This window comes from Antrostomus carolinensis, unplaced genomic scaffold (genome assembly GCF_000700745.2).
Source record: "Antrostomus carolinensis isolate BGI_N321 unplaced genomic scaffold, ASM70074v2 scaffold42996, whole genome shotgun sequence".
NCBI lineage: Eukaryota > Metazoa > Chordata > Aves > Caprimulgiformes > Caprimulgidae > Antrostomus > Antrostomus carolinensis.
Genome location: NW_010320565.1, coordinates 1 through 10,323, shown reverse-complemented (window position 1 = coordinate 10,323; position 10,323 = coordinate 1). Strand labels below are relative to the sequence as shown.

At 38.2% G+C, this 10,323-nt stretch overlaps 1 protein-coding gene across 1 annotated transcript; it reads left to right on the top strand.

Moving 5' to 3' along the window:
- Positions 1-543: 543 nt before the first annotated feature.
- On the top strand, positions 544-9,798 carry E2F8 (E2F transcription factor 8; the record flags this gene model as incomplete). The annotated part of the gene is given in 13 exon segments (XM_010169619.2): positions 544-816; positions 1,134-1,290; positions 2,499-2,804; positions 3,471-3,632; positions 5,103-5,240; positions 5,565-5,774; positions 6,039-6,123; positions 6,387-6,672; positions 6,776-7,012; positions 8,116-8,334; positions 9,203-9,332; positions 9,477-9,535; positions 9,538-9,798. Coding segments are annotated over 13 exon segments (2,523 nt in total), but the record flags the coding sequence as incomplete, so codon positions are not given.
- Between the last annotated feature and the right edge of the window lie 525 nt (positions 9,799-10,323).

Sequence of the window (10,323 nt, the reverse complement as noted above, 5' to 3'; positions counted from 1 at the left end):
GGGGAGGCCCGGCGCGGTGACAGCCCCGCGGTGCCGGTTCTCGGCCGTTTGCAGAGCTTCTGGGCGTGGAACTGCTCGAGTCTCAACGAACGCGCACGAAACGCCTTGGGTGGCGAAACCCGAGCGCCTTTTACCGGGGCTTTAACTTCTGTCCTTAAAAATATCACCTAAAACTGTACCCGGGGACCTTTATCCACCCATCTGGTACCGAGCTGTTCTTCCTGCCTCCCTCCCTTTTTTTCCTTCCTTAATAAAAGGGGTTTCAGCCGTTCTTTATAGCTTTCTGCTATGGATTAAGATGGCATTTTCCCTAGAGAGAGAGAAAAGAGAAATTACCTCCAGAACCCCATGACCCCCACGTTCAAAACTAAAGAAACAGCCAAAGAAATGGTTTGGGGAAGGGGTGCACTGGTTCAGAGTAAGACTGCAGCCTTTGCCTTTGAGCTGCCCAAAAACCCCAACTGATCTCTGTCCCACTTTGTCACCAATAAATAGTGCTTCTAGTTTTTAACATCACTGTTTTTTCTTTGTCTCGGCGTGTAGGAAAATCATTCTGAGCCATACAGATGCGTATTGAAAACTCCTTTGAAACAAACAGCTACCTCATATACGGTATTGACAGAGATCCAGCCTGACTGTCAGCCTCTAACCACACCTCCAAAACCTAAAGAAATCCTCCCAGCAGATCCATGGACACCTACTTCCAACCTGAAAATGCTGATTAGCGCGGCTAGTCCTGAGATTAGGAGCAGAGAACAGAGAAGGGTACTGTCAAACAACACAAGTGAGGTCCTACAGGCAAAACACTGTTTGCAGGTATGTTGTAAAGGTGTCTTCTTTATTTACTTTTTTATTAGAGTTAGCTGAGGGCTGTTTATTCAGTGTAAAACATTATACATTAACATACTGCAGTGTTTTTAAAGTTTTCCTTTTGGAGTATTTACCAAATATAAGTAAGGACATTGCCTAGTTACATACAACTGGTAACGATTGGCTGGGGTTTTTTTTTCCACAAGTGTTGAGGACAAAGGGAGAACACTGGCCCTTTGACAATGCTCCCAGTGAAGCTCTTAAATATCTGTGTTTACATATTGTAAAAAATTTCACATTCTCTTTTTCTTATTTCCATGTAGGAGCACTTATCAGGAGATGAGTATGAAAAATCTCAACCAAGTCGCAAAGAGAAAAGTCTGGGATTACTGTGTCATAAATTCTTAGCTCGATATCCTGATTACCCCAGCACTGCAGAGAATAATTACATTTGTCTTGATGAAGTAGCTGAAGAGCTTAGTAAGTTGGTGTATATGCTGTTATATATTTCTTCATACAAATGTGCCAGTAACTTGTGTTAATACACTTGTGTTAATACATTTTTGCTCCCTAAAATTTTGAATGCTTACTGTGTACTCTCAAACTTTTTTACACTCAGCTTTAAACTCTTCATTCTTAAAGCAATTCTTCTAAAAAGCTAAGGTTTCTTCAGTGATCTGAACTGAGAAACTCTGAATTATGTTTAATATTAAGCATCTAAATTATTGCCGGTACCACAAATAACCAGTTGCAGTTTTTTGGATCTAGAGATGATAGCTGAGATGAGTGGTTGGATTTTTGCAGCAGGAACTGGCATTTCTAAAGCTGAACCCACAACCTCCTGTCCAGTCATGACATTAAAGCACGAAACTACTTTCTGCTCTCTATGATAATTTAACTTTCTCATTTTATATCACTGTTCTTATCACACTGATCTATTGAGAGTCTGAGTTGCTAACATTAAGCTGAAGCTTTTTTTATCAAAGAGCTATGAAATTACAGTACTCTACCCATTGTTACACTGATAATAGTGATAAATCATACTGCTATAAAATTTTTGGTGTCATTATTATCTTCAGAATATGTTAAGAGACGCAGAAAATTGCAAATTCAACAAAATGTCTATTTTATTTATACTTTGTACAAAATAACATCTCTTTTAGAAAATGCCTAGTCAAAACCAAGAAGTTAACAGACAAAAGAGAAAAGGACAGTGTGTTAACAGGGTAACATACACAAACTGGTTACAGAAGGGTTGTCTACCATGAGTTCCCAAGGATATTTAATGAGCTGATCTAAAACTGATGCGCGGAATAATTAGAAATGCTTTGGGGTGTGTTGTTTTTTTTTTAAAGCTCTATTGAAACCCATCTAATGGCTTTTCTGGCAACAGGAACTTTGATTTCTTCAGGAATACTGTAAACCAACTGTGGAAAAGCAAATCTTTCCGTATCTAAAGCAAGAATTGCTTTCTTTTCCTTGCTGGCAAGGTCTATGAGGGCTACTTTGAGAAACCTTTGTAATGAGGAATCGGCAAAAAATGGCTTAGAAGTATATTAAGAGGAAGGGGAAGTATAGGAAGCTGATCCCTTCTCTGTGCAAACCATGTTTCAGGTGAATGGATGACAAAACACATTTTATATAGTACAGATGTCATGTTCATCTTTTTTTGTTGTTGTTGTTTTTAGGTGTTGAACGCAGACGCATATACGATATTGTGAACGTGCTGGAGAGCCTGCACATGGTGAGCCGCCTTGCCAAGAACAGATACGCTTGGCACGGGCGACATAATCTCTCCAAAACCCTGCAGGCTTTGAGAAAAGTTGGAGAAGAGAACAAATATACACAACAAATTCAGATGATCAAGAAAAGAGAGTATGAGCATGAATTTGATTCTGATGGTGAAAGAAATGAAGAAATGGCAAGATCTTTTGGCTCAAATGAGCATTCAGAAATGTCTTTTGTTGAGCTCCCAGGAATGGAATTTCGTGCTGGTAATAATTCTTTATAATGCCAAGAATAATAAGTACTTGTAATGATAAATAGCTATGAACTTGGAAAAAAAACATTTATTGGACTTTTTTGTCTGAAATGCTACTGCCTGAAAGGCAGCACAACTGCTCGTGGTGAGAAGTGCTCTACACTCTTTAACTTCTATTATTCGTTCAGTTCTTACACATGTTTTGTTTTTACAGTGCAAGAACAAGGGGGCATCAGGTGAAACTATCAAACATACCTAAAATACAATCCAATTGCAGGATTTGTTACCATTCAATGTTACAGAAGCAAAAAGTATCAATTACTCCATTATTTTTTTTTTCTTAATTTAGGTTTGATTCATGGAAGAAATGTTAATAAGGATTGTTAAATACATTTTATAACCTGCAGTCAAGAATCTTTAAGAGTACAAGTTGTCAGACAATAGGAAATGTATACAGCAGGAAACATTGCACTCTCTTTTTGTAGTTAGACTTGGTATCCACCTAATTATCTGATTCTTGCCATGTAGAGACATGATTTGGAGTCCAGGTCAGCCCTGCTTTGCTGCTGTGTTGTTTGTTCTTATAATAATGGTTATTGACAAATTTCTTCAGTGTTTTAAACGTGTTTGTAGCTGGCATGTCGCTTAATACTTCCATCTCTTCTCCTGTCTGCTGCAGCATCAGTAAATAGCAGGAAAGACAAGTCTTTACGAGTGATGAGTCAGAAGTTTGTGATGCTCTTTCTTGTATCGACCCCTCAAATAGTAAGCCTTGAAGTTGCTGCTAAAATCTTGATTGGAGAAGACCAGTTAGAAGACTTAGATAAAAGCAAGTTTAAAAGTAAGTAAAATGCTGCTGTTGCTGTCTGCTTTTTGATCTTAAATAGAAATATTGAGTGTAAGCTAAATGGGCTATTCTAGTACAAGTTTATATAGTGTAAAATACCATCATCTTTTTCCTACCATAAATATATTTGAGCCTCCAAAACCTCACAAAACACCTCGCACAGTTTTTAATAGGAACCCACTTGTGCATAGTCATGGACTGCATAAAAGAAAAAGCCCATTTCATCCTCTCTCCTGAGGTAATGTCACAAGGCTGCTTATTGGTAAGAGTTTCTCTTTCCTCAAGCAGTCTGTCAAAGATTTCAGCATCATTTCATCAAATATGTCCTAGAATCATGCAAATCTGTGTTCTGGTCATTAACTTACTTGTTGGAAATCTAAAGAAATTCTGTAAAGGTCCTGTTAATAACTTTCACGTGAGAGGAAGTGAAACCCAGTGTTGTAACTGCCAATTATTTCTTCATTCTTTTACCCTGCTCTCAGTTCACTGCACACTTCCTCCTCTTCCTCTTCATTCAAATGAAAAGGTACTTCTAAGTGTAGGCCTGTATATCTGTAATAATCAAAAACATGCCTGCTCTTGAGGCATCAAGAATTAATTGAGATTCATTAAAAATTAAACCCTTTCTTGCTTTTCAGACAGACTCCTTTGCTTTTTTGTGGAATTGTATCTATGCACAAGAAAACTGATCCTCACTGGTTTCAGTTCATCATGTTCTTTCCACTGCATTATGGCAACACAGAGAGGTTGGGTGGGTGGTCAATAGGGGGAGTTTGTTTGTTATCATTCTTCCTCTGTAACATCTGTCTCACAATAAAAGCATTTTCAGGGCATTCCCTCAACCTGTCTGTATTTCAGATATCACAAGTTTTACAGTTTCTTGGTTAAGAAGCCTCGTCCCAAGTTCCATGACTTGCTTGACTTTAAATTTTCAGTAGCAGAAGCTTTGACCTAACCACATTGACTGTGCAGTCCAGAACTCACTTGTCATTTGACTGCTGCCTAAAGCTTTTCCCTAATAGCTCAACCTGAGAACAGTTAAGAATGTGCAGGATGATGATCCTGTTGGATTTTAGTGTGTCTCTTCCCCCCTAGTTCCCATATTCACTGGTGCACGTACGTACCTGCCTTTAAAGCAACTTATTTTCACTACAGAATTGGTGTAAGTTTGGACACTGCACAGAACCTAACTTGTTTTGAAAGTGTTTTTTTCTATATTTACCATAATATACTTAGTATTTTCTTTTCTAGATCTTTATACCTATAAACTTTACATATAAACTTTATATTGTGATATGTTATTTCACAGTATAAATACCTCTTCCACAAAATTGTTCTTACAAAAAAATTCTAAAGGTTTTTTCCTTTTAGCTGCTAGAAGGGTGTTACAACATTTCTAATCTGATGTATGTTAACTTGTTAATTGGAATTGCTACGCTTAACATTTGTTGATTTCTATTTCAGCCAAAATTAGAAGACTTTATGACATAGCAAATGTTCTCAGTAGCCTTCAGCTTATCAAGAAAGTTCATGTTACAGAAGAGAGAGGTAGAAAACCAGCATTCAAATGGACAGGACCTGAAGTCTTGCCAAATGCTCAGGGTAGGTGTATGGGTCACTTAGTTTTGTTCTGATGATGATTTTGATTGTTTCTCTGTTTTCTCTGCTAGAAAGTTTTTGACCAAAAGACAAATTAAGCACAAAGTCTTTACTGGTCACATCACTGTCCTTGGTCCTTGACAGCACAGCACAGCAGCGTGTAGTTCCACATAGTAGATGTACTTACACTGAGACTTGCATTTCCATTTTTGCTGCTGCTAGTACTTCAGTAATTGTAAGCCAGGCTCAAATAACTGCTTTTAATTACTGAATCTGCCTGTGATATGCATTTACTCTTTGGTTTGTTTTTTTTTTTCCTTTTTTTAGGTACAAAACTTGAAACAACTTCTATGACCTACCCCCCATCTATTTCAGAATCTATTATTTCCAAAGAGCAGTGTTCAAAAAACCTTTTTCCTTCAAGAGGAAAGCAAAACTTTACTCGGCATCCTTCTCTAATAAAGTTAGTTAAAAGTATAGAAAATGACAGAAGAAAGATCCAATCTGCTCCAACCAGTCCAGTTAAAATAAATGCAAGTAAGTAGCTGAAAAGATATTTCTGTATCTTTTTCTAGGTATGTTTTTAACTCGGATGTAGTCTTGCAATAAATATTCAGGCTTGCCATCTTCTCCCAGGAGATGCAGATGTGTGGGTATGCCATTTTACAACAACCATGGCTTAAGAACTCAAACACAGACAAGATGGGAAAAACACCTTGCCTGTAAATCTGAGGCCTTGCAAGATTTAACTTCTACCTTTAATGTACTAACAGTTTTGTTTTGTTTTCCCCCTCCAACCAGGTATTGATCAAAATTCAGCAGCCTTCCCAAGTAAAATGGCTCAGGTTCCAGCAATCACTAAACAGCAGCTGGAAGGACAATCAAAGTAAGTTTGCAGAAGTGTTAAGGTGGGAAGTTTTATTTTGTCACTGGCCATTAAGTTAAAGCTATGCTCAGTTTGAGTTGAACCTGCAAAAAGCAGTAACCCCTGATACTACAGGATTTTTTTAAACTTATTTTCTGTTTAATGGATTGAGAAGTCCAAGTTCCCCTTACAGTCTTTGTACTGCAGAAAATAATTTGACAGGGCATTCATTTCTGTACAAAGGTATTAAAATAAGTTTGGGCTTTTGTTTGTTTGTTTTTAAGGAAAGCAAAAGAGATGAAATTGTCAAGATCTGCTTTGGAATGTAATTTGTTCTGGCCTGAGGTAGTCCCCAAACCTGAACCTCCTCGCGCTGCAGCAGCCTCTCAGCAGCCAGCTCTCTCACAGCCACTGGCTGGCTGTCCTCCCAGCCACGCTTCTGTCTCACCAGTAATACTACCTCATACTCCTTCTGGTGTTTCATATGCAATATATCTGCATCCTTCCCAAGCCCACACTGTGACAACATACAGCCCAAGTTTCATGTTGCAGCCTCTACCAGGTGCTAATGTAACTGGAATTAAGAGTATTAATTCAAAAGTATTAAATAAAATAACCACTGAGGAAGGGGACAATCAAATAGCTGCAGAGGATCCAACAAAGTCCTTGACAGCAAATTGTAACTGGAATTAAGAGTATTAATTCAAAAGTATTAAATAAAATAACCACTGAGGAAGGGGACAATCAAATAGCTGCAGAGGATCCAACAAAGTCCTTGACAGCGAACGAAAGACTGGCTGTAAAATCAGAAACTTCATCACAGCGGTGCCTTAAACGACCACAAGCATTACAAGACAATAATTTAATTAAAAGGTATAGAAGTGATGAGGAAAGCCTTGATACTTCTCTGGTAAGTTAAATTATTTTTAAAATGCCATTTTATAGCTTAATGATGTTGCCACCTTACTCATTTTCAAAGTGATTTAGGAGCCTACAAGTAACACTACACTTGAAGGGATGACATTCATTTGTGGTGCTTGTTAGTGTTTGAAGGGCTGGTTTTTGTTTGTTTACACGTATACCTATCCATCTATATATCAAATATCACATATTTTTGTTTGTTTACACATATATCCATCTATATATCAAATATCACATATTTTTGTTTGTTTACACATATACCTATCCATCTATATCTCAAATATCACATAACCTTGCTGGTATTTGCAAAGCATCAGGCAGAATAATATGAATGTATGAAGCATCACACACATCTTTGAAAGGCCAGCTTAGGAATAGGCTGCTTTTTTCTCCTTGTTCTCTTCTCTTCCCTCTCCAAATGTTTATTTCCAAGAAGAGGTGTCAAAATGTACAGACGTTAGTCAAAATAAAACAACTCCCAAAACATGTCAAGACTTACCTATTTGTACAATGATTGTGGAATAGTTCAGGTTGCTCATCTTGCTGGCATTCATTCTTGGCTTTAGAGGTGTTAGGAGGGAAAGTGGACACATAAAAGTCACTGGAGAGGGAACGTCCCAAAATCCTGATACTTTCTAAGTATTTCTATCCAGTGTTGTACACTGTTAACGTTGACTTGTTGTAGACATCATAATACAGCACATAAAGAAGAGATTCTGATACACTCAGTGCATATAGAGAAACGGGGCCTGGTTTGCTTTCTGCTCCTCAGTTGCTGAATGTTTTAGTTTCTCTGTAAATTATGAGGCTGCTTCAGATTGCGTGTGCCAAAACAGTCGTGAAACGTTATCAGCGTGTTGTGACAACATGTGGTGTCAAACATCCACTGGCTGTGAAGGAGCAGAGGGGGTAACATGCCACTGGTTGTCTTATTGACTACAAATTTTTATAGCACAGACTTGGGAATCAGGAGAAAGGAAGCAACTTGCTTTCCTAATTTTTAAAATGTATAAATATAATTGCAGAGCTGTAATTGAGAACGTTAAGTCTTACAATGTCTGCCTTGGTTTGTATGTACTTTTTTTTTTAAAGGGAGAATCCATAAAGAATGAAAGGCCACCTTCCAACAGCTCACAAATGAATCACGAAGCTGACACTTTGCAGGAAGAGAGACAGAACAAAACTGAAATGTTAGATCAAAACATGACAAGTTGCAATGACCAATGTAAAAGAGAAGATATTCCAGAAGAGAAGGACAAAATCACAACCAAACAAGACATACCTGTAGCATTTGCCATTCCGGCTCCTGAGGTAAGCTTTGTCAGACATCACAGCACATCTTGCCATTACTTGAGAAAATACCACAAAAGAAACAAAACTGTGATGAACTACACATATATAGCTTGTCTTTGATTGGATTATTCTTAGTGTGCTTTTAAAAACTTATTTTGTACGGATGTGGGACTTCTGTTTCTGCATTAAGTACACAAGTAAGAGGACATGAAGTGACTTTTAGCTGTGATCTTCATCCCAGTTGAAGCCTAAGACTAAGCAGCTGCAGGCAATGTTGAGATCTCTGACATCCCCAGTCCTTTGTTTGTGTATATTTAGTCTCAAATACTTTGACTTGTAACAGAATCACATGAAACTCTCTACATCAGTAAAATCTGATGTTCTCAAGTTCAGACTTATTACTGCAGAGAACCTGAATAAAGAACAGTTCTGTTGACAAAAACAGAACCTGTAAATGCAAAAGGATTGTCTTCCAGCATTTGTCTGGGGAAAAACACAATCCAAGAGTGAGGTAACGTGGGGATTACTGGGTCCAGGTGTTTCTCTGGGGAAAAAAAAAAAAAACAAACCAAAAAGCATTAAGTATCAGGATTTCTCCTTTGTCTCACTGCACTGTGTTAATCCCAGATGGATTTCCAGTTCCTCACTGAGGCTATCAGCTGGAAATGGAGCCAGCTGACTTCTGCACAGTAGGGCAGTCTTATTTCAAAGAGCATGTCCTTGAGTCAGTTCTGTCTAATTTCAGACAGAAGGTAGTACAGGCACGGAATATCGGATCCTGAGGATAAAGAATAAGAACAAGGCAAGGGGGATGCATCCTTGGAGAAGTTCATTTTTTGTCTATTATGTGTTTGAGGTAAAGGTGTATTTTCTATTTCTTTTTCAGACCTTTTTTCCATCTGGCTATCTTATTCCTCTCACTCAGTGCACCCATGGCAACAAGGCAGGCTTTTCTGATAAAGAGAAACCTGGGCTATGTTCACTACAGCACACTCCCTACAGCCCACCCATTGCTGGTGAGTATTCAATGAAATAGGCACGCAGTTGTCTGGCTGGAAGGATTCTGGGCCAGATTCATCCTACTGAGGTAATGAAACTGCAACACAACAACTTGAATCTCCATTTTCAGTCCCCTTCAACACTTAATTTTTCTGTTTCAGGTGTCATTCCAGTGGCAGCACCTGAACTGAAAGCAGTTAACATTCCTGCTTTTCATTTTTTTTAACACCCTTGAATATAATGCTGTCACCGACTTCTATAGCTGCTGCCCCTGTACTGAACAACTCCTCTCTCAATTCAAGCAACACCAGTTCTGCCCAAAATCCAAGTTCTTCAGTTCTGAACTTTACACTGCAACACGTAGGACTAATAACTGCTGGTGTGCAAGTTCCTGCAAATCCTGTTCTTCAGCACGTGCCGGTCTCTTCACAACCAGAAAATCTCAGCCATAGCTCCGAAAAGATGAACTTGCAAGAGGAAAAGGTAAGAAAAATATACTGCAACTTCTTGACCGTGGTGGGCTGAGCAGGTAGTAGAGTGCAGTGATTCCTTTATAGCACGTAAAAATAAACATATTTTTAATCTTTATAAATCAGCACTGCCCACAGAGAGCTGGCAGTGAAGGCCAGCAAAGTACAATGTAACCGAGAGGTTAGAGAGGAAGAACAAGTATCTTTGTTGTGGAAGCTGGAAGATGACAAGATGTGAAGAGACAACTGTTTTAGAGGGAGGATTTTGCACAGATCTGAGAGGACACTTATTAACAAATTGTCCGTTTCTTACTTTATCTTTCCTTCTCGTTACTCTCGTCATCAACTCAAGTTCTTGCATTTAATGTTCTTTTTTTAATAGGATGAGATTGTAGAGGATTTTAAAATAATATTTTTTTCCCACAGGAAGTTTCTCTGTATATTTTGCATAATACTGTATCACCTAAGATCTGTTTGTATTAAAGAAGGAGATAGGAGGGGATTAGAGAAACCAGATTTTTATTTAATTATATATATA